At 37.8% G+C, this 24,490-nt stretch overlaps 7 protein-coding genes across 7 annotated transcripts; 4 read left to right on the top strand and 3 right to left on the bottom strand. All coding sequences in view use genetic code 12, as the record gives it.

Moving 5' to 3' along the window:
- Nucleotides 1-838: 838 nt before the first annotated feature.
- On the top strand, nucleotides 839-3,172 carry PMT6 (dolichyl-phosphate-mannose-protein mannosyltransferase; the record flags this gene model as incomplete). Its single annotated transcript, XM_064918462.1, has 1 exon — nucleotides 839-3,172. One exon carries the CDS (start codon nucleotides 839-841, stop codon nucleotides 3,170-3,172), a length of 2,334 nt encoding a protein of 777 aa, XP_064773162.1.
- A 10,000-nt stretch (nucleotides 3,173-13,172) lies between these two features.
- Nucleotides 13,173-15,196, top strand: RJT20DRAFT_129755 (Zn(II)2Cys6 transcription factor). The gene is made up of 2 exons (XM_064917578.1): nucleotides 13,173-13,337; nucleotides 13,395-15,196. The coding sequence occupies exons 1-2, from the start codon at nucleotides 13,288-13,290 to the stop codon at nucleotides 15,184-15,186; spliced, it is 1,842 nt and encodes a 613-aa protein (XP_064773161.1). The 5' UTR covers nucleotides 13,173-13,287; the 3' UTR covers nucleotides 15,187-15,196.
- Nucleotides 15,197-16,308, bottom strand: EFB1 (translation elongation factor 1 subunit beta). The gene is made up of 2 exons (XM_064917577.1): nucleotides 16,142-16,308; nucleotides 15,197-15,824 (listed from the first exon to the last, which is right to left on the bottom strand). Exons 1-2 carry the CDS (start codon nucleotides 16,219-16,221, stop codon nucleotides 15,275-15,277), a joined length of 630 nt encoding a protein of 209 aa, XP_064773160.1. The 5' UTR covers nucleotides 16,222-16,308; the 3' UTR covers nucleotides 15,197-15,274.
- On the bottom strand, nucleotides 16,309-17,303 carry RJT20DRAFT_129750 (protein-lysine N-methyltransferase). The gene has a single exon (XM_064917576.1). The coding sequence runs from the start codon at nucleotides 17,285-17,287 to the stop codon at nucleotides 16,550-16,552; it is 738 nt and encodes a 245-aa protein (XP_064773159.1). The 5' UTR covers nucleotides 17,288-17,303; the 3' UTR covers nucleotides 16,309-16,549.
- Nucleotides 17,304-17,332: 29 nt separating this feature from the next.
- Nucleotides 17,333-21,172, top strand: RJT20DRAFT_54601 (transcription factor TFIIIC subunit). The gene has a single exon (XM_064920612.1). The coding sequence runs from the start codon at nucleotides 17,482-17,484 to the stop codon at nucleotides 21,061-21,063; it is 3,582 nt and encodes a 1,193-aa protein (XP_064773158.1). The 5' UTR covers nucleotides 17,333-17,481; the 3' UTR covers nucleotides 21,064-21,172.
- Nucleotide 21,173: 1 nt separating this feature from the next.
- On the top strand, nucleotides 21,174-22,048 carry RJT20DRAFT_54639 (telomerase inhibitor). Its single transcript, XM_064920614.1, has 2 exons — nucleotides 21,174-21,785; nucleotides 21,859-22,048. Exons 1-2 carry the CDS (start codon nucleotides 21,208-21,210, stop codon nucleotides 21,950-21,952), a joined length of 672 nt encoding a protein of 223 aa, XP_064773157.1. The 5' UTR covers nucleotides 21,174-21,207; the 3' UTR covers nucleotides 21,953-22,048.
- A 225-nt stretch (nucleotides 22,049-22,273) lies between these two features.
- PHR1 (Phr1p) lies at nucleotides 22,274-24,423 on the bottom strand (the record flags this gene model as incomplete). The annotated part of the gene is made up of 2 exons (XM_064918847.1): nucleotides 22,274-23,862; nucleotides 24,387-24,423. 2 exons carry the CDS (start codon nucleotides 24,421-24,423, stop codon nucleotides 22,274-22,276), a joined length of 1,626 nt encoding a protein of 541 aa, XP_064773156.1.
- Nucleotides 24,424-24,490: the final 67 nt, after the last annotated feature.

Raw genomic sequence — 24,490 nt, 5'->3', positions numbered from 1 at the left:
GTGACTGAACCACCATCATTTGTGTTATTAGCATTGTGGTAAGGGTAAAAACTATCTGCATAACACTAAACAAATAAATTGACCATATATTTCCTCTAGAACATAATATTGTATAATATCTTGAGTGGTACCTCTTCGTGCGAATCTTACTTAAGCCTCGTATGATTTTACACTGTTTATGATAATAGAAGATCTGTCGCGTCTATTTTTCGTTTGACACAACCTTGGCTCAAAAAGAATTTTAACTGAAGTTTCTGCATACAGGATGAAGCGATACTGGATTGTAAGGCTCATGAGCAGATAGTACTTTAATGTAAAATGAAAAAGAAACTCAACAAATAGCATAGTTTCACGTTTCAAGATATTGTGGCAATGTAGACAAGCTCTCGTCATTAATCATTCTTAAAGAGTGAACTTTTCATCCAGCCACTTCCGGTAATTCGGATGATACTTTATCAGTTAAGCTTGTACTTGGGTATGGGCTTATTCTTTGAAATTTACGGAAGTATGTAATTTCTATATGAGTTTAGTAGGGCTTATATATTGCTACTTTCCCCATCACCACCAGTATTACTTTCAGATTCTTCTAATGTCAATTAGACTTTGTTTCAGGTACTTTTATTGTAGCCCCAATCCATTTCAACCTCGTAAAATGGTCGGAAATCAACATAACTCGATCCTGCATAATATTTCCAAGTTAGTTTAGAATAGGGATTCTATGCACGTTTACTGCGTGCAACAAGTCAGAAGACAATTGTCCACGTGATTTACAGATGCATATTGAAAAATCTGAATATAACCTTGTAAACATGTCTTCCAACATAGTGGCCATACGACCATGAATAGCGAGAAGGCATTGTTTACAAGCTCGGTGCACTTGCAAGAAGATGACACTAATTCTACTAATAAATTAGCTCATCGACATACTGGTGATAATGTTCTACAATTTCGTGATGATGAAAACCTAGAAGAAATCATATTGAAGACTAAATCATTAAACATCAATTCCCAGGAATTGTCAGAATGGTCACAAGTATTTATAGACTACATAAATCCCTTGATTTTGACAGCGATTTCAGCGTTTGTAAGGTTGTATCGAATTGATTCTTCCAATAAAGTTGTTTGGGACGAGGCTCATTTTGGAAAGTTTGGCTCCCACTACCTCAAACATGAGTTTTATTTCGATGTCCACCCTCCTTTGGGGAAGTTACTAGTAGGATTGTCAGGCTTCTTAGCTGGATACAAAGGAGACTTCAAATTTGAGAGCGGTATGACATACCCAGATGATTGCAATTATGTATTGATGAGGTGTTTCAATAGCCTATTCGGAATTCTATGTACGCCATTAGCGTATAAAACTGGCGTCTTGTTAGGATACAGTCAATTGACAGTCTGGTTCCTAAGTTTACTGGTTATTTTTGAGATGATTTCACTCACACTATCTAAGTTTATTTTATTGGATTCGATGTTGTTGTTCTTCACGGTGTTGGCATATTACTGTCTTGCTAAAGTTCACACCTTACGGGTTACCAATGAAATACTAACGAGGAAAGGGACAAAAGCATTGATATTTATGGGCTTTTCAATTGGTTGCGTTTGTTCGGTTAAATGGGTAGGTTTGTTTGTAACAGTCCTCATTGGCATCTACATACTTTATGACCTCTTGATCAAATCATACCAACTTGTTTCAACAAGCCAATTGAACTACAAAATTTATGTTTTGCATTGGATTTCAAGGATACTCACCTTGATTGTATACCCCGTTATTATATATTTATTGTGTTTCAAGATCCACTTTATTGTGTTGAATCACTCAGGTCCAGGAGATGGTTCAATTTCAACATTACTTCAAGCTTCATTAGAGGGTAATACCATAAAGCAAGGACCGAGATCAGTAGCCTTTGGCTCCATGATAACCTTAAGGTCACAGGGTCTTTCACCCAACCTTATTCATTCACACGACCATTTGTATCCAGAGGGCTCTCAATTACAGCAAGTGACCACATATGGTTTTAAAGATGCTAACAATAACTTTTTGGTAGAGTTTGACGTGGATTCTGGCTCCAGAGGAGAATATGCAGTCTTGGAACCACTAGCAAATGAAACAGGGAACTTTCATACATTAGTAAGAAATGGTGATACTATTAGACTTGTCCATGAGGTAACCGGATGCTTTTTGCATGCAGAACCGATTCCTGCTCCGGTTTCCCGCCACCATTTCGAGGTTTCATGTTTTGCTGATTTGGATACCAACGATTTACGGGATGAATGGATTATTGAGATTCTGGAACAAGAAAAATCTCCTTCTCACCATTTCCAGAATGAGGATCCAGAAGAAATTCACCCGATCTCAACGAATTTCAGATTACGACACAAAATATTGGGATGCTACCTATCAAGCACTGGTTATTCGTATCCCTCATGGGGCTTCCAACAGGGTGAAGTGGCTTGTAAACACGCTTTCTTAAAGAAAGATAAGAATACATGGTGGAACGTAGAAGATCATATCAACAGCAAACTCGAAACTCCACCACACCAATATGTTGCACCAGAGCCCAAATTTTGGAAGGAGTTCATTTTGCTAAACTATGGAATGTTGGCATCTAATAATGCTTTGGTACCAGATCCTGATAAATTTGATAAGTTGAGCTCTGAGTGGTGGGAATGGCCCTTCCTAATGACTGGAATAAGACTATGTGCGTGGGGTGCTACAGATGTCAAGTACTTTTTAATTGGAAATCCCGTCGTTACCTGGCTGTCGACTTTAGCTTTATTGCTATTTATGTTCTATTGCCTAAACAGAGCCATAAAGTTTCAGAGACAGCTCATCCATTATGATGTTTTCGATAAGGATTGGAATGCATTCCTAATTCAGGGAATAATGCCATTTTTAGGGTGGTTCTTGCATTATTTTCCTTTCATTATAATGGGAAGAGTGAAGTATTTACATCACTATGTTCCAGCACTTTACTTTGCTATTCTCATAAGCGGTTTTATGTTGGAAACTTTAATTTACAAAAAAGCCAACAGGATTATGTCATGGTTAATATATGGTGCAATGTACACTTCGGTAGTAGGGCTGTTTTGGTATTTGAAAGACTTGGCACTTGGAATGGACGGTCCTGCAAGCACCTTCAAGCATTTAAAAATTCTTTCGAGTTGGATGGTTTAGAGCTTCTCTTTACTAGTTGCAATTCAAGCGGTAGCACTCAGGACAGAAAATACGATTAAAGATCAAATACAAATAATGGAAAGTCGTTAACTTGAGCCACAATAACACCTTATAACATGCCAAGATAGGAAACAACTCTAGGCAATGGATGGAAGACACCTTTTGTGCTTCTGTCGAAGGCGAATTGGGAACACGAAGCCTATCCAAGGAGAAGGAACTTGGGCTACCTAAAAGCTTGCCAAATTTTCTGTTGGGAGATATCTGTTGGGAGATGAATGGTACGCTTCAATACTCAAGCAACATTCAGCCTACTGGGAAGACTTTAGTGCAAAGAAGAATGATAAAGAAGTGAAACCATATTGTCTGCAGCCTCAAATATATTTTTCAAGTGCAACTAGACTCTTTACTTACCAGATGTGGAAAAGGATATATGTCGATTCTCGAAGTGTTTACATCAAAATTTCAATAAGATACAAGAACATGTTTTTTTTCAACAGTATACAATAATATAAGATAATCTGGACTATACAAACATAAATTGTAGTCTAATATTCGATCTTTGCAGGTTGAGCGAGCAAAATGTTGATTCTTAAAAATTGACAGTTTTTCCTATCATCGTTAGAGTGTTAATCACACCCAATTTACGTAAGGCAACATCACCATTTTTTTTTTACCTCATCGAGAATTGAATAAAGTCACCTTTATCTCGTGTACAGAAGCCTATCTCACCTGTAGATTTGTAGGAAGAGAAATTCCCCAAGGCATCTAGATATTGGTTGTAACCATGAGGTCACATAGTTCTTTTACTTTTTATTCGTGCCAATGACCGGAATTGGTCCATAGATTTGATAAACATTATTAAAACCAGCGGCCAGAATTGTTTCATACTAAACCCCCCCCTAAAACATTCACTAACATTCGAAATTGTTAATATCACGCGATTATTCATAAAATCCAATTCTAATATCTATACTGTGTAGTATATCTGCTGCTGTACCAATGATTCCATCGTGGTACGACGTATGGTACCACATCTATTAGAGCCCCTCCCAGATACGGAACTATAGAGTGCTTTATTGATAGCAGTAGGTGACAAAAAAAAAATTTGGGAAGGTAACTGGCAGGTTTATTCCCATGTGAGCTAAGAAAGACTAAGACACAACCCTCGGCTTGTTATAATACCATGCTACAAGGACAATCAAAAGCATTTTTGCAGCTTGCTATCCTCGTTGTACAAGGCAGCATTTTTTATGAGAGAAGATTCACTGTGTGATAGTAAATATATAAAGAATAAATAGTCTTACTGTAAACGGACATGAATTTCAATTCTTCTGTACTTCCTGATGGTTCTATTTATGCTCTCTTAATAGTATTCAGGAACAAATATGATGAACCTTGAGTCAGAGATGGTACCTGTGGTATAGATATTATAGCTTCGGCTATTATAAGAATATAATTAACAGCAAAAGTTGAAATTCGGATAGATGATGGAACTGATAAAGATATAGATATTAATGAAGAAGAGCCCGTCGAAAGACAAAGAGGGCCATACAGAAACTACTACAAAAGAAAGAGATTTTGGAATATGCTGTACGAAGAAGAAAGCGTACAGAATGAACATTCCCTTCCAAACTAGAAATTGGAATATGACTGCTGTTGATGAGTTGAATGGTAAGACATGTCAACCGAAGAAGCGTTGCCATAAACAGCTTATCACTTATGAGCACAAAGACTTTGTGCTAAATATGGTAAGAGAAAAGCAACTGTAACTCTTGATGGCATAATGAAGGGACTCAACAATGCTGTCAACAATGTCAAAGCAAAAGCTTCAGAAGTATGTAATTTTGTGACTAAGGTCTGTAAATCTAACCTTAAAAAATTTCGAAGTGCTTTAAGAAGAAGTCTGGATGAGCTCAAGCAAGAAGACTTGAATGGGCACAGCAATATGAAGATAAACTTGATTAAGCTGAATTGTATTTTTATAGATGAAGCTGGTTTTTATCATCAGCATGAAAGGAAAATATGATTGATCGTCGGCAAGGGAAAAAGGCAACTCTTGTTGCACCCGTGACAGTGGCCTCAAAGTTTCCATCCTTGGAGTCATTTCCTCTAAAGGTTGCATTGAGCCAAAGGCTAGAACACCAGCATTCTAAATCAGAGAGAAGAAGCTTGAAAATGGTAAATTGCATCTGAAACTACTCGAAATGAACCAACAATAACCATTTCTAGTATTTAATCAATTCAATTCATTGAACAAGTAAATAAGAGCCCGACGCAACTGGCACAAAGTATTTTTTCTTGATAACGCAAAATTATAGACAATTTATGCTTGAACAATGATTCAATCTGTCGGCTACTTCAAAATGTACACTCTATTGTCATCTAGATCTTTGTAGTAGCGAACTTGATCAGTCATTCTTATTATGAGGCTATTTAACATGGTTGGAATGTATCAAACTTAAACAATATAAAGATATACTGGGATGTAGAGGTCCTGAGTGTTGAAATTGGAATCTGAGAGCTTATTGATTGCCTGATCTCAGCATAGAGGGTCATATTGTAGTGGTTGGAGAATTCGTTGCCATGGAGGCCAGGAATAGAAAAAAGTATGTTTACTGAAGTGTTAAATTACAAGAGAGAATCATTGTAACATCGATAATTTTATTAGATAACTAAGTTCTTCTTGAGAAAAATATTGGCATCCATATATAGACAGATTCATCTATCTAAAGTACTATCAGTTAATGTGGTGTTATCATAATATACGATGTCGCATATTCTTTATGGTGCGACTTTGTCACCCCCACAATATCATGCGATATATAAACCTCTTATCCAAGAATGTCATTCAATTAATAACAATGCTCTTAGATTACTACTTTCACCAATTAGTAGCACATTCGGTTACTACATTCAACAAAACAACAGGTTATGTTTGTATTCAGAGTGAGAAGTTATGATGACAACCTCCCATGAATAAAACTGTATATCTGTTGGATAGTCCCGCATGGTTAGGGTGGGATGGTTGTATTAGAATCGCATTGTATTGACTGTTGGAAAGGTCTAATCTAAAACTATACATTTACGTCAGTAGAAATTGATATTTTTATACCCACCAGAGGCCATCTCCCTCATGAGGGTTGTCCAAGATATCTATCGTATAGGCAATTTAAATTTTTTTTAATACTTATCTTTCTATTTCATCTAATTCATTTTGGGACCATATTCTAGATATGCAGAGATTTATTCGATGTTAAGCCCTTTCAGTTCTCCTCCAATCTGGGTACATAAAATTCAAGGTAATGAGAAATTACTTTGTCGGCACTAAGATCGTGCAGTAAATTTCATCCTCCGATGGTATGTCGGTGTGCAATGGACTTAATCTCTTTGTCTTTAGTACCTAGCCGTTCTATTTAATTTCTAAGAAGAGTACAACAACATATATAGGTCTCTAACACAGCGAAATGGGCATATATAAACAAGACCATCATACGGAACTGAAAACTCTTAGTTGGTTCCGTGTTCTTCAAAGAAAGTTTGGAACAGCTTGTACTGAAACTCGGTGCTATTATCTGATACCGCGATACTACTCGGCGATATCTCCTACTGGAACTGCAGTTTCTTTAATTGGCGGATTTGATTAATTATCCTCTATTTAGCTTTGGAATAGCTTATATACGATATCAAATTCATTGTCGACTAAAGTTCAAGAGTATCTCCCACCACCCTCACATGGTCCTATGAGGACTAGACATTTCAAAGTGTAAAATTGAAGACAGTAGATGGATCCATGGTAACGCTCTCTCCAAAATACAGCTTTTGCATGGCCACAGCAGACTCTTGAATCTGCTTCCTGTTCATCATAGTTATGAGGGAGAAGAAAAAGCAGGAGCAGCATTCCAAACGGGAGGGAGACACAAAGCGAAAATACAGTGTCTTTAATCTTATTACAAACCTACAACATGTTTTTCTCAATGCGTATTTGCTTGAAGGGTGTGTGAACTTTATTGGGGTTTAATTTGAATCAATTCTGGCTCCTAGAGTTAATTGAATACACAGTATGCCTTCGAAGTATGAGAAGCCGTTGGAAATTTCAGTCCAACGTAATAAATGGAAGAGATTGACAATTAATTATCCTTAGCAGTACCCAAGAGGGCAATAATCGGTGATTTGGACAACATATCCACTTGCTACATAGTGAGATTATAGTTTTATATTATAATTGAAGGTCATCATATCTTCTCACTTGATACACAAAGAATGTACTACAAAGAGCCCTAGTTAGCCATGTCGGAAAATCGAAATCAACACGTGGAGCCATACTGCTACGCCACCGGGTCACGTCCCTATCACCAATAATGACAGTTTCCAATCTGGCCAGGATCTTGTTTCAGGCGTATTTAGGGGTTATCTCACTGAGCGCCATTTCCTCCACTTGCATCTATTCCAGATACCTATATGTTTTAATTTGATTGTCGGAGTCACTTCTTTGTCGGAACAGCTTGCTTCACGTTTTGATTCTCAATGACGTATTAATAGCTCCTGATAGCTGCCATAGGCATCTTCGGAATACGGAAAACGAACATAATCTGCAAATTGTACAAATTCATAGTGGCTTGAAGCCTCAGCCCACAAATAATGACTGGGTATACGTGAATATTAGGGACATAGACGAACTGGAGGTACATGTTGTTCAGAGAAATAGAGCAAAATGTGCTCTAAGAGCATAGTCATTATCTTGAATGACATTCTCAGGTGAGAGACGGTCATCTGTTGTTATATAGTTTAGATATTTTGCATTATTCATTGAAGATTATTAGATCTTTCTCACTGGCAATACACAGAGAATCTACTACAATAAGCCCACTCTTACCATGTCGGAACTCCCATACCACTTCGCATAATAGCTTCATTAGACAGATTCAAGCTGTATCAAGACGTTAATTGCAGCGGTGAGCTTGCAACAGTCATTCTTGTTATCAGGATATTCAATATGGTTGGAATTATGTATTAACAACAATAATTTCATCTAAGTAACTATAGAACTGTTGTAAAAGAAATTACTTATTATATTAGAAGGAAATTCTATTGATCAAGATGTTAGGAGAACTGGAAGGAGGACTCGTGACCTGGCTCGATCTTCAAGCGATCATCAAATCTAATAGATGAGCACGCATTTTATCAATAAATGGAAAAGATAGTTTAACTTCAAAATTATCAATTAATTAGATAGCTCCACAATACCCACGAGCGCAATGTCCTCTGGTGTACATAAAGATATATAGTTTTATACAAACTTTCTCAATGTGAATTCACAAAGAATCTGTCTACAGCAAGTTTACTATAACCATGTAGGATTATCCCATTCAACAATTTTTACTGGGCTATAAATGTCTACACCAGTTATACGCACTTAATAGTGTAGTGGTGAGCTTGTATCAGCCATAGTTGTTATAAGCAGATTTGACATGGTTGGAATCATGTATTAACAAATTCACTTGATCAAGGTTACTATATAAAAATTACTGCGATATAGTGGTCTATATAGACCAGTTTGTGCCTAGTCATGAACCTTGAAGTATTATCATCTCCTATTGTCACGGTAAATGGTTCATTGGCAATGATTAAATTGTCAGTCAGGGTTAAAAAATCATAGAATTTCTCTCCCAAAGTGCTACCTTCATGAATTACAGTGGAAATTGAAGTGGATAAACTTTTAAGCCAGAGGGCTTCCTTAACAACTTGATCCATGCGATTTTCTTGGCTTCTGTGGTGGATAAAAAATCACTTCTGTTTGCGTCTTGGACTTCCATGATATTAACCCTCCTCCATATGTCCTATGGTCCTGGAGCCCTTAATATATCAAAGGACATGCTTTTGGAACAGTTAGATGACTTTCTTTAGGTGAGTTAAGTATTTTCTTAGGACTCCAACTATGTATGCAGCTCAAATAGTGTTTCTTACATAATGAAGCTTTCCAAATATAGAGCGGTAGAGATTAGCTTTGCATTCTTGTCTTTTTCATTAAGCTTGAGATTTTGTCCATAAACTCTGGGAGAAGCATTTTCGAGATTAAATCCTTTGAGAACTTTCATAAATGATCCTTGGGTGTTGCTATACTTCTTCTTTCGATTACACTATATATTTATGCCGAGGAAATTATAAGCAAGCCCAAGATCTTTCATTTTGAACTTGTGCTAAGTAGACTATTAATCAAGGATATTTCCTCTTTATTGCTACTTGGAATAAGAAAGTCGACTACGTAGAGCCTATGGCATTATCTCTTTTTTAAATGCCGAACTCGGCTTGAGACCTTGCTAATCCTGATGCTTCAAGGAAGTAATAATTGTCTCATTCCATACTAATGGAGCTTGTTTATAGCCATAGATTGCCTTGCTAAGCTTATATACATTTTTAGATGTGTGTAAAGTACCCACTGGGACTGCCTCGTGTATGCTGGGGATCTGTCTCCCCATTCAAAAAAGCGGTACATATGGATGTAATCACCGTTTAAAGAAGATTAGAAAGCAAAGCTTTGATGCTTTCACTTCTGAAACAGGCGTAAAGATTTCATAATAATCACGCCATAACTTGTAGAACTAATCGTGGTTTATAGCGACCGTCTTCTTTTATAGTAAATACCCATTTGAGTATCTTTTGATTTTTCGGGTTTGACTAGAGTCCATATTCCATTTGCAACTTCGGCTAACATTTCCAAATTGATCGCTTTGGTCCATTCATCAGAGTCATTACCTCTGATCACTTGGCCATAAGTTTCGGAATAGCATACCCTGTATCTGCAGACACATAATATGCATGTCCCTTTATGATTGTCCAACAGGTATTCTTGCCTCTAGCACAAGAGCATTCACTGAACCGTGCATCTATATGATTTCTGAGAAGAGCTTGAGGCTGGGTCACACTTCACCGTTTATGAATGTAAACATAAGTACACGCCTGCACTAAGCAGCCAAAATTTACCATTAAAGATACGCTGTACGGGTTGGAAAAACCCTCGACATAATCAAGATCTTCTCGGGAAAGGCTCTAGAGATTTATCCAGTTATTTTTGTCTTTCTATTCACACGCTGCTCTTTTATTATCATTACCGAGTAAGACATTACGTTACCCTATTTTGAGTGTAGTCACACTTATGACTGGACAGACTGAGCACTGGGTCAGGAGACCGTTTCATTTTGCAGCGTGGTTAAAGATTCATGGAATATGAATTGGTTCTCTGTACTATGCCATCAACGGGAGTGCTTTTGGTCTGAAAAACGCGTCGTTGTAGGATAGACACTATAGAATAAGTACTTAAACCCATATGGATGTCCAGTTCAGTCAGAGCCTCTCATACGATATTCTTGTAGCCCCGTGATCCAGGATTTCTACTGTTAAGAAATTATAATATCAGTGGCAGGAATGGATTCATACTATAACCCTAAAATATTCCCACTAACATTCGGAAATGGTGAATATCAATTGGCAACAAAGTTCATAACACGGACAAGAGCACGACTTGGGATGACAATAGAGTGTCACATCTTTGAAATAGCCAACAGATAGAATCATTGTTCAAGCGCAAATTACCTATATTTTTGAACAAACTGAAAAAATCTTATGCTCTCCCTATTTTTGTTCAAGTCATACATACTTTTAATTGTTTATGCATTCTTCAAAAAGGAACTCCTTCAATACAAAATTCGAAATGTCTTGACGCATATCCACAGAATCATTCGTAACTTTCGCGTGTTATCGCATGAGTACCATCTCTGATTCTTGGTGTTAATTGATCCTTATTACTCAAGCATGTTCTTTTAATTTTGCTTTTGCAAGCTGACCAAAACTCTTCGATGGCATTCAAGATTGGAGAATATGGTGATAAGAAGAAGTTCGAGTCCACTCAGGCAACAACTGGTCACGACGTTGAGAATAAGCGTTATCAAGAAAAAATACTTCGAACCAATTAAGTCGGGCTCTTATTCACTTGTTCAATGAATAGACTTCATTAAATATTAGTAATGGTTACTGCTGGTTTATTTCGAGTAGTTTCAGATGCAATTTACCATTTTCAAATTCTTCTCTTATGATTTGGAAAGCTGGTGTTCTAGCCTTTAGCTCCATGCAACCTTTAGAGGAAATGACCCCAAGGATTGAAATGTTGAGGTAACTAGTTACGCGTATAGTAAGAATTGTCTTATCACCTACTGGTGATCAAATATTCTCGTCTCATCCTGATGCTAAAAACAGGTTTTGTGATAACCTTGTCTAAAGCATGATTAAGTCCCTTCAAAATGTCATCAAAAGTTACAGTTTTTTTTTAGCAAACTCTTTGTGTTCATTAGTAAGAAGCTGTTTATGGCCACGCTTCTTCGGTTGACATGTCTTACCATTCACCTCATCAACAGCAGTCATTTTCCAATTCTTTTCCAGGAGTAAGCAATTTGCAATGGAATGCCCATTATCTTCGCTGCTCTGTGCGCTGAACCCCTTCTTCGTAAACCATATTCCAAAACCTTTCTTTAGCTATCGTAGTATCTGTATGGCCCTCTTTATTTTCTTTCGACTGTCTCATTTTCATTCTATATCGATATCAGTTCCATCATCTACTTCGTCTATCCGAATCTCTACTTCTGCTGTAGTTTTATTCTTATAATCGGCGAAGCTATAATATCTATACCACAGGTGTATCTGCTGCTGTACCAACGATTCCATCGTGGTACCAAGGGCCCACTCAGATTGTTGTTACTATACCCTGCTACAAGGACAACCAACAAAACATTTTTGCAGCTATTGCTAGCCTCATTGTTGTGCGAGACAACTTTTTTTATGAAAGAAGATTCACTATGTGATTAGTAGAAATATTGGAATATATAGTATAGGAGTCTTATTGTAAGTGAACATGAAGTTCACTTCTAGTGTTCTTCCGGATGCTTGATGCTCTAGGTAAGAGATTCTATTTCGGAAAAGATATGATGAATCATGAGTCAGTGATAGTACCTGTGGAATCATGTGTGGACGAAGAATCCTCATCCCCGAATTTTGGATGCAATGTTTTAGGGGGGGTTGTAGTATGAATCAACCCCGGGTGCTGGTTTTAATATCTTTTAGCAGATGGTATGAAACAATTCTGTCTTTAATCGAATACAAAGTAAAACCAGTGTTAAACACTGTATAGGGCAATGACTTTCTTCTGTCATTGGTAAACACTATATTTTGAGAATTTGTGTTGTTGGAAGGGTGTATTTAGTTATATTGTATCACAAAAGAATGAACATGTATTTATGAATGAACTAGCTTTATTTCAAAACATCAATTCCTCACTCTGAACCCTGTAATAGACTATGAAGGAAGGAGGCTGGGATTATTATTGATTCTAATAAGTGGCAATAAAACTGCTACAGAACTTCTAAGTATTTGGAAGCATCCAAATGTTCAAACTTAGTTGCTACCGTCAGTGTAAAATCAAAGTACTCCCTCCATTTTCACACTATTGCTTGTGTCCGACCTACATTGCATTTCTTCAATAGCTCCAGATTTAAATGCATCCAAATCATATCTTGTTGGCATTACTTCTTCTTAATGCAAAATAAAAAACCCGCCTGTGAGTATCTTCCAAAAGTTTAGCTCTTCATTTCTCGGATTCTTGGAAGTAATTTTTCTTTCCACTAAATTAAAAACATCTTTAATCCACCGAGCTCCACTAAGAACACAATCTCTATAGCTTTTGTTTTGTCATTCTTGACAGTGATATGTCTATTTTGTGTTTTTGCTACAGTCAAATACTCTAGTGGAGTAATAATTCTACCAAATAATGACGAAATTACCGAATTTTTTTCAACATATTGTTCTTTCACTCTTATGAATTATAAATTATTCCCAACCATATAAATTTATTGATACTAAAAGACTAACTTCATTTTTCGCATAGATATGTTGCCATGAAGAGAATTTAGACATAATCTATATTTGCTTGCGAAAGAGCTGGATAGTTGACCACAAAGAACCAAAAAATAGTTTGACAGATTTGGGAAGCGCACGACCACAGTCAAAATATCGAAAGTAGTTCAACTACAAGTAGTTGACTACTTCGTTCCCAGAAGAATATGTGAATCATGGGCAAAATAACAAGAGTAAGAACAGGGTGCTGGACCTGTAAGAAAAGGTATGTACCATTTAAAGTGTCAAGATTTCTAACTCTGGAACTAACTCTATGAACTAGACACAGAAAATGTGATGAAGCCAAACCTCATTGTAATAATTGCTTGAAAAGTAAGAGAAGTTGTGAAGGCTATGGTATTCGGCTATCCTTTGATGTTGATGACTCTAGAAACTGGAGTAGAAAAGACAAATCTAGGGTTGCTTTTGTTGGAAAACCAAGAGTCAATCTTGGAGGTAATACAAACATATTAGAGAAAGGAAGCGTACTGGAACTGCAGTTTTCATCTACTCCAGCTACTGCCAATCTGCTTAGTTCGGCTTCATCCCCTATTCCCGAATCACACGTCATAAACCTAGAAAGCACCGACAAAAAGAAAGCACCTCAGCAGAATTTTCTAGACAGACCACAGTTGAAAACAAGGTCGTCGAGTGCAAACTTGGAACATTTTAGCTCAGAGCTATTTGAAGACCTAGAGTTATTACTTAACGCACCTGACGTTGCAAATATCGTCAACACATACTCAAAGTCAACCTCGTCAAACAATATTGCATTTCCTTTGGCCAATTCTGTGAATGAGGGAACTTTGAACCTTGATAATGAAATAATCGATTTCATTGACCGCTCTAATCTCTTCACTGCCATCGACAATAGTAACTTACAAGGAAACCCAGCGACTGACAATTCATTATACTCACTCACCTATGAGGAAGAAAATATGATGTTGAAGCATTTTTTTAAGAAGCTTCTACCTTTGTTAGATGCGCACCCCAATTCTCCTTGGCCAGACCTCGCTTTGAAGTATTGTGACTTTGATATAGCTAGAAGCTGCTTCATTTCTTTAGCTTGTATACATATGTATGAGAGCAGGAAGGGAGGAAACGAATACTACCGAAAAGGAATGGCACATATCAATAATACAATGGATCACTTGATTCGTTACATAAGCACTAATAACCACAGCGTCGCAGAAGGTTCCCTTGTCAATGATTCGGAAGACAAAAAAAAGCAAGTGAGCTCCTTTGTGATACTTGTATTAATTAATGTCCACATACTATTTGCTGTGTTGGAAAAAGGGAAGAGCTCTTTAGCTCGATTTTTCTTCAAAGTTTTTGCTTCAATTTGTCAAGACAGTAGCTTTTACAATATGCTTATGAATAATGAGAAGAAGAGATCACTTGTTGTCGTACTATCGTGGTATGATACTGTTAGTGCAATAGTTTCACCAGATTGCAGATTACCATTTTGTTCTCCAAGCTGGTATGGGTCGTCGAGCGATATCATATCCACATCAAAAATGATGGGTTGTCCTGGAGAAATCTTCAAGGCAATGGCTAAGGTCTGCTGTATTCGGCATGAAATATTTCATGGCATGAGTCGCCAAAGTGATATTCTATTGAAAGATTATGAAGAAATCAAGTTAGAGTTAATACAGTACAGAGATTGCGTCCTTTTCCATGATGGCGAAGAGGATTACTCCGTGCGATTGAAATGTGCACAATGCTGGTCATTGGCAGTTTGGATTACATTAAACAGAGTCGTACAACCCCCTCATTATCGAGGTATCAACCAAAAGCTTGTGCACGAGTTTATAAGTGTTTACGGATCTATGGATCCAATGTCTCCAATGGTAACGCAAATGGTATGGCCAGTATATGCTATTGGATGCGCGTGCAAGACGACTGAAGAGAAGGCTCATCTCATGAATTTTATGGAGACCTTATACAGAAATGCCCAAATGGGAACACTATTCTCATTGAAGGAAATAGTCCAGAAAGTGTGGGAGACGGAGCTTTCCCAAGAAGACTTTTTGAGACACTGGCTAGACAAAGGAGTAGATTATTTACCTTTATAAAAACATACGAATTCTATTAATAAACTTGTATTCATTACGTACTAATTGATGTCGAATGGTCATAATAATCCTATACAATAGAATATGATTACAATTTAGACATAGCAGCAATATCAGTGGATTGGACGTGGTCCTCGTCTTCTTCAACAGTAGATTGCAACTCATCTAAGGAAACCTTCTCATCTTCGACGACCAAACTAATTTGCAACTTCTTGATACCGAATCCAACTGGAATGAATTGGTGGGCACCCCAAACCAAACCTTCTCTTTCGATCGACTTAACATTAGCCAACAATTGGTCTAAGTCAGTCTCATCATCCCATGGTTTAACATCTAAGGTGACAAGAGTCTTGGCAGCTGGCTTTGGACCCTTGGCGGCCTTTCTGGCAGCGTAGTCGGCCAATCTTTGTTGCTTCAATTTCTCAGCTTCTTCATCAACTTCATCATCATCGGAACCGAATAAGTCAACTTCGTCATCGTCTTCTTCGGCAGCAGCGGCAGCGGCTGGAACCTTACCAGCTGGCAAATCCTCAAATTCCTCTGTGAAAGAAGCGATGTGGTTGAACCATCTTGCAAATTGAGGGTATTCCTTCTGGAAACCCTTGTAAACGGTCACATCAGCTTGAGTAGCAGAAGTACTAGAAGAATTTGTTAGTTATCCTATTCATTACACCCGCAGGGGTCGTCAATTGATGCAATTCAACCACATTAACATTCAGGGGATTTTATTTAAATCTTCGATGTCACTCATTCGGTGGGTCTTGAATCCACCTCATAAACACGGACCAAAGATTGCGATCATCATATATATTAATTTGGGATTGAATCGATCTCTATTAGTCTTCCTTCTTTTATTCTCGTTATTGAAACGTAAAAGGGAAAATAAATGATGAACCAAACAATTGACATTGAGGACACCATGACAAACGATGGCGTCTAAATCTCTTATACATACCCTTCAACATAGGACTTGTCAGCTAAGAACTCGTTCAATGATTTAAGGGATTCAACCTTGGAGAAATCTGAGAAAGACATTTTCGATAGTATTTATAGAATTGATGGACTGGAACCAAAAAAGGACAAGTGGTGTTTGTTGAAGAGATTCAAATACATTCTGAAAATTTTTCGAGTTCCAGAAATCATACATGTTGTGAGGATGGGATCGAAAACGTGAAGGAGAAAAATTTTTGTTAGGGCTCTACTTATGCGAAGAGTTACGCTGAACACTGTGGTCCCAGAGTTATTTTCAGCACGCAATGCCCTCAACGGCCGGGTAACGTGCTCTACTAAAATTAACTGTCATTGGCAGTGCGATTTCTATATACCTTACTTATGGTTGCTGTTGAAGGAGGCTGATGGACTATCAATTTTCATCAGATTCAAACTGCCAGTAATTACATTCAAAACTTGCATAGCATCTGAATTCGTTACTGAGTCCATTTTTGTGTTCTGGGTAGTAGTTCGTTTGCTTTGTATCAGGATAATTTCTCTGGACAACCTCCTTCATTCTTTCGCCAGTAGAAGTAATTAGCTTGAATTTTAAATCACCGCCCGTAGTCTTCTCATTCTTATCTTTAACTAAAAGGTTCTTTGCTGCTTGAGCGGACTTCGTTTGGCACTCTGGTTCTAGAAAAGGGGGGTCAATTAATAATCTATGGCATTTGTTTCTAAGGTGCTCTGGAATATCCTCAGGATAATTATAATCATATTTGCTGAAATGAGGTCCACCTAACACCCTAAATCTATCATCAAATTCTAATAAATAAATATGCTCTGTAGGCACATCTTCGGGTGCAAAATTTTTAATGGCTGCATAAACAGATGGTGCACTTGCAATTACCACAACAGTTGTAGAGTCGGCTCCATCAAGAAGAGCCCTGCCTAGAGTTGCAGCTGTCATATCGGTGTACCAAAATTGTGAAAGTTGCCAATCCTCCTGAAATACATCTATAGATATAGTTTGGTTCTTATCAAATTGTTCTTCAGAACTTTTGTACATAGCCTCAAACTTCTCAAGTCTTTCCTTTTCTTCTGTTTTAAATTCTGACAATGCAGCCAACGCATGGGCCGATAATGTCAAAGGTTCGTCATCAGAATCCATTTTACCTACGAAGAGGAATACAGTAATATAGAGAAAAAACTGGTCATTTCCACTATCTTTTTTTTTGGCCATCTTTAATTTCATTATAGATGCGACATTTCGACATTGTCGTATTTAGAGATAAACAAACCTTACTCTAACTGGAGTTGGCGTTGTATTTTAAGAAGGATTTGAATATTTACCATAGTCAAAAGATGCTGTTTACTTGTCCTCCTTCGGAACTAGTCTCCTCAATTCTAGAAAATTTGTCATTTTCAGGACAAAATGGAGTTTGCTTATCAGATTTGTGGAATTCCATATGTTTAAGGTTTCATTTTAGCCAAATCGATGACTTCAAGAAACAAGTAATATGGCAATGGTTATTCTTTTGCAACGAAGAACCATTACAATTATATGCTATACGAGAAGGTGAAACCCTAACTATTCTTCCCATATACGAAAAATTCTTGAAAAAAGAAGGCACAGAAGATTCAATCCGAATTTTACCTACAGCTGACACTCAATGGAGGTATCTAACCGGATTAGAACCCTCAAAAAAATCAAGGCTTCAACTTGGCGAAAAGCCTTTCGAATTGCTTTGCGAGATATCTAAACATGGAAGCACAGGCATCCTTGCACCCGAATTGTGCAAAGCAACAGGTCAAGATCCAAGATCTCTCCCTATGCGATTCAAAAAGCTACAGGAATTAGGTTTCATAGTAAGAAAGAGTGTCTATGACGAAAACTCACGTCAGCATACCAGTTTATGTATTCATTCCAAATTCCTAGAGCAACGACAGACAGACAATCTCGAAGATCAGGCATTTAGAAATGCATTCAAACTCAGACAATACATTGTTACATCTACCAAACATGCCCCGAACAATTTGAGAAGCTTCAAGGACTTGAAGAAAGAAGTTAAAATGGATAAAAGCAAGTCATCTAGTAAATATTTCGGAGCTATTGTTGAGTTTCTCCACAAGAACGGTTATGTAGAGAAGTTGATGGTGAAGACTCCTGAAGATGATCGCCTTGTATATTCAGTCAAATATGTGAAAGATTTACCTAAGGACATATACGATTTAGCAGACTACGTCGATGTTTTTAGCTCTATGGATCCACAGGAGGAGGACATTTCGATTCTGGAAGACAAATCCCAAGTATTAATGAATGATATACCACTATTTAACAACTTTTTACCCCTATCAAATCAAGTCTTCGAAAAAATAAGCTCTTCACAGCAGAACGGATCTACTTCTTACGAAATTATCCGAAATTTTACTGGCGTCTCTGGCTATCGTCCTTTTACCAGGCTCCTCGATGTGTTGACTTCTTACGTCGCTGATGAATCTCAATTGCTCCCATTGAAATCATATAAAAACGAATATGAAAAGTACTCCTTGGTTCGTTCCTACGACTTTGAAGGAAAGTTCAAGTTTTACCGCTATTTCATTACGGAGGTACTAAACTTGCCTATTAATGATGCTAAATTGAAGACGCTCAAAGTAATTCCTTCATTGAGCAATGATCTTCTAGAGTTAAATGAAAAATATTACGAAGCATTAGGAAAAACACCAAAAGGTGGGCTTTTTAAGTCCAGCAGTAACAAAAGAGCAATGGATGGTACTTCAAGGCCAAGCAAGAAAAGCAAAATCGACAGCGAACAATCGGTACACGAAAGTCGAACAAGGCGTATCAAAAAAGTGAATTATAAGGAAATTCTGGATGACATTGATGATGAAAGCAAAGGTGATCTAATTAGAGATACGGAGTACGAAGCGCTAGTAGAAGTTGATGGCCTAGAGCCTATTGAACCTCAAGTTCACTTGGAAATGCACAGGAGTAGAACCACTTCTCAGAAGGTTATCAAAACGGCATCACTAAAGTCGAGAAGAAGACGAGCACAACTAATTAAGATAATACAAGAATTAGGTGGTGTCACCTATACTACAGCAAAACTCAGAAGAATGCTAGACGAAAGGCTCGGAAATGCCACAGCAACAGATATCAAAACTCTTGCAAGAGATATATCTATACTTATTACATCTAAGGAATTGACTTCACAATCAATAACCTTCACCAAATCAGGTAAAGATATCACACGAAAGTTGCTTATTTTAACAGATGACAAGTATAGACCGACAAAAGAAGAAATTGAGAAGACTAAGTTAAAATGTATGGAAGATAATGGTGATGCCAATAAGCCGCAGTCAAGACGAATAATTGAAGGAGAGGTTAGTTTGTATCTGATTACCAGGACTGAAAAGAAGAAATCATCAAAGCTGAGGAGGTTGGACTCGTTAGATGAAATAACAGTACAAGGATCAAAGAGACGTAGACGGAGAGAGCCCTTAAAAGAAGACTCTACAGCACCATCTGCGACGGACGAAAATTCTGATGCTAATTTGCTACCCAAGTTGGTTTCCAGAAAGCATAGAAAGCGGATGAAACCCGATAAGACAGCAAATGAAATCAAGAGTTCGCGTTTGCCACGTAGGTTTAAGTCGAATTTTAAATTCGATAAGTCGGACGCCACCACGCTATTCAGAGCCATAGTCATTTCAAAATCTTTCATGAAGGGTTCAATTGACTTTAAGGAAATAGCTGCTTTGTTTGATGGAATGGATGCAAAAACTGTCAAGCAAAAGTGGACCGTTGTACGGAAACTGGTCGGTGGATTACCTGCGGTGGTCAAAGGAATGGAAGCTTTCGAGCACATTGTTATAAAGGGAATTGATGATGAACTTGTGTCTGCAGAGGACCTAGAAAACGCGAAATTCAGATTCTTTTTGGATTTGTGGAAGGATGCTGATGGATCAGTATTAGATATCGAAGATAAAACTCCCCTCTATGTTTCGAATGAAGAAAACTTTGTTGTTTATAATAAAGTGGAAGTCAGCGAATCACAACTGGATTTATATGACCAACTTGAAGATAATTCGATGAGACAGAAAGAGGCTATCCTTTCCAGCGTCACCTTCTTCCTTGAGAAGAACCACGAAGTCGAGGGTAAAGAGCACGATGATATAAGAACGGTATTAAAGGCGATATTTCAAACTTCCAAAGAGAACTTTTCGCCGTTACAGGTAAAGAAGATACTTTCACAGTATGGGGAAGCAATAACGAGCGAAGCTTCTACATCCTTGATAAAAGATAAAGAGCTTTTTTATTATGGTTCCGATGAACAAGGCGATAGATTCGTGTTGGCCGATAAAGTTCTCAACACTCTTACAGTAAGGCTAACGACAAAGTTCCTTGAAGCAGCAGCCCACTTCCAAGACAATATTTTCTCAATTTTTCAAGCATCCAAAGGCCTCATATTGTCCCAAGGAATACAAAGTGGACAGGTAGCGAGTTTACTTCACTTAATTTCTGATAGAACTGCTTCTTTGGCACATATTGATAAAGCCTATAAATTTGAGGGATACGAGTCTAGGCTAATTGACAAGGAAAAACTATCGTGTGACATTGTGGTGTATCAAGATAAGAAGCTTGATGAAAGAGGTGTCTGCAAGGTGGCTGTTCCTGCTGGGAAAGCATGCTCTCATTTTTGGCTTGATTTAAATGGCAACATAAATGATGAAGTTTGGAGAAAAATTATTGTGGCGGTACTTTACAATGTCCACTTTCGACCAGGAATACCGTTACACCAGCTTCATTACCGACTACAAACTGTACTTGGGGTGAGAGACTTTAAAGCAGTAATAAAGTGGCTCACTGACTGTAATTGTATTACGAGTGGACCTAGTGACGGTATTTGGGTAACAAGAGAGTGGTATTCCATTCTTGGGTTCTAGTTAGTAAGTACGAGTGCATATTTTTATCGTAGGAATAAAAAGAAATTACATGCAGGACCCCATCTGTTATCAAAAGATTTTTTACATATATGATACATAAAAGAATGAATCACTTTAGGTTAGAACCCAGGTGTCAATAGTAACATGGGATTAGCGGGAACTAAGGTAAAACAAAGGTTTGGATTAGATCCAAGGAATACTAACTGGTCCAATGATAAGTCAAGGTTTGGCCATCAGTACCTAGAAAGAATGGGATGGGAACCGGGGAAGGGTTTGGGATTAGTGGAGCATGCTATGACAACACATGTTAAGGTCACACTTAAAGAGGATAACGTTGGTCTTGGAGCAAAGTTGGCCAAGAGGCTGAAGAAAGGAGACGACTTAGAAGGCGATAGCGTTGGCCTTGACGTGTTCCAAAGAATTCTAGGTAGACTCAACGGAAAAGAGGATGAAATTACGGATGAACTTGAAAGGCAAAGAAAAGAGAAGATTATCAATGGAAAGTGGGGTATGCATTTTGTGAAAGGAGCTGTGCTACGCAGTACTTGGGATACCGAAACTAAGTCTGTAGTCCTTCTTCCTGAAGTATCGAGCAGCAGAAAGCGAAAAGTCGACGAGAGTGGTCCAGAAACACTGGAAAGTTCTCGCAAGAAGTTGAAAAAGTTGACGGAAGCAAAGAAGGACATAGCATTAAAGAAGGAGAAGTCATCAAAGAAGGAGAAGTCATCAAAGAAGGAGAAGTCATCAAAGAAGGAGAAGTCATCAAAGAAGGAGAAGTCATCAAAGAAGGAGAAGATATCAAAGAAGGAGAAGACATCAAAGAAGGAGAAAAAAGAAAGGAAAGAAAAGAAAGCGAACAAGGAAAGTGGTGAAATACCAGCAAAAATAGCAAAGAATTCTGAATGCGAGGAAGTACTGAGAACCAAGAAGGACCAGAAGGACAGGAAAGAGAAGAGTAACAAAAAGCTGGAAGTGGAAGGCTCAACAGATTCTACCGCTACTGGAAAACTTTTGCCATCTATTTCAGAATCTCAACCAATTTCTACAAGACTTGCTGTTAGATCCAAATGGATTAAACAGAAGAGAGCATCGGTGATGGACGCTAAAGCGCTAAATGAAATTTTTATGATAGCTAACTAGTGTAACAAACAACTTGCATTAAAAACAATTTAGATTCTATTGATAACTAGAACATATATAGTATAGACAATCAAATTATGATAATGGAAATTCCTCCTAGGATTCCAGTAACAAACGTAGTAATTGCCAAAATTTCGTATTTGGAGACCTTTTTTACATTGGTACAAGCTTTGGAACTTTTAGTACTCGACGAGGTTGAGTCGCTTGTGCCAGAAGAAGTGGAATCCGAGTCCGAGTCTGAGTCTGATGAGTTAGAGTTGGATTTTCCAGCTGAGCCCGCAGAGCCATGTTTTGCACTGCAAGACTCTGTGGATGCACTGTTATTAATGGTAGCCGATCCTTCGAAGTGACAGGCAGAGCTATGCTTATCCTCTTGCAAGTAATATTTGTTCAAAACGTGGGATAACTTGTCCTTGTCAGAACAGAATGAAACATTACCATATTGCCCTGTTGTTCCGTTTGCAGATATATCTGAGCAATCGACGTTATGGCAAACAATAGAGTACAAGTCTCCATAATCTTCTTTGTCAACACTATCAGCAACCACACATTCATAAGTTTTTGCCATGCAATTGCAGAAGTCTTCGTCTGGAGTTGGTGGTAAATCTGTTGCTGCTTTCCAAGTTGATCCTGTTGCAGGGCAAGCAAGAGTCTGAGTAGCTTCGGCTTTGACAGAAGACGATTGTGCATAACTAGGAGAGATATTGTTGATCTCGGAGACGTAGTAACTGAAATCATCCAAGGTAACCACCAGATCTCCATCAATTGAAACAAGGCCATATTCGTTCTCTTCTTCAAAATACATGTAAACAATTCCACCAGACCATACATCTGTCATTTCTTCACTGAAAAGACTACGAACTTCAGTGAATTTTCTTGGTCTTTTAATGTTGCAGCCGTACTCAGAAAAGAATACTGGAATAGTGAGATTCAGAAATTCCTCCGTTCTGTCCTTGTAGCCAGAAATTTGGAAAGAAGAATCTCCACACCACAGGTACATGTTGATTCCAAAGAAGTCTGCTCTGTCTTCCAAGTCACCACAAGAGAAATAGTCTGCAATTGCAATCCTTGTATCATCGTCATCATTTGAAGAATATCCGACTGGAATGTTTCTGTACTTCTTGTCTTTAATATACTTCTTCGTATCCCTCACGGCTGCTTTCACGAAAGCAGATGCATCTGTGTTAGTTTTATTGTTGGTGACTTCGTTACCAGCAAAAAAGCCTAATACGTTTGGATACTGTTGGAACATATCTACCACTTCAGTATACCTCTTGTATAAATCAAGATTCCATTCTGGTGAATCTCTGTTTACAGATAAATCTGGTTCTGATAAGTCTGCAATGATATATATACCAGCATCAGAAAATAATTTCATACATGCATCGTGGTCTAGTGAAGCATTCACAGCGTAAACACGTAAAGTATTGGTATTAGCTTCCTGAAAGTACTTGACATCTCTTTTGCAGCTGGCTTCGTCAGCAAGGGGGTCAATGAAAGAAACCTCATCAGTTGCGTTTGCGGTATTTTGCTGGTAAGCAATACCTCTCATTAAGAATTGAGAGCCATTATTTGAGAAATAAAATTTATTACCTACTACTTCAACTGGAGGGGTCGTCTTAAAGTCGGCGACCACTCTATGGAGGAGGAAGAAGAATGCTGAAACAACGAACGTAAAGAATTGCATCCCCTTGATTTAAAGCTATTACTAGGGGTTTGACTTAGTTGAGCGACCGGATGGGGAACCTTCTTTATTTATAGATTAGACAAGCTGTACACGAAACGCGGTCGATCAAGTGTTTTCTTAAACAAAGACACGATTAAGTGTATGCTACGACCAAAAGGAGGCTATAACAAGTGACATCACAACACATGAAACGCAGACTACTAACAATCATACGGAGATCTCAGAAAGTGGTAACTCCAATGTTTTAGCTTGGTATATGAATTAGGTAATGATATGTAGAAAATTTCAATCGGCTATTCTTTGTGCACAAAAAATACAAACCATATTTGATATAGTTTTTTTTTTGGCAACCACTTCTCAAAGCAGCCCATAGCCAAAAAATATTTTTTTAGGTACATTAACTGCAGGGTTAATAACCAATCGCGGTATTCATTGTTAAGCCGAAACCATAGGGAACGCAGGAACAAATAGATCAGGGCTTATATTATCAAACTACCTTGAATGGATACTGTGAGATAGAGACCACCACTCATGAAGTCAGTTGTATGGAAACGTTGTGACAGCTGATTTATGAATAGTGATTCAACTTGGATTAGATGA

The sequence above is a fragment of the Scheffersomyces xylosifermentans genome (assembly GCF_036884685.1).
Source record: "Scheffersomyces xylosifermentans strain CBS 12540 chromosome Unknown RJT20scaffold_6, whole genome shotgun sequence".
NCBI classification, from domain to species: Eukaryota; Fungi; Ascomycota; class Pichiomycetes; order Serinales; family Debaryomycetaceae; genus Scheffersomyces; species Scheffersomyces xylosifermentans.
This window is presented reverse-complemented; position numbering and strand designations above follow the sequence as displayed.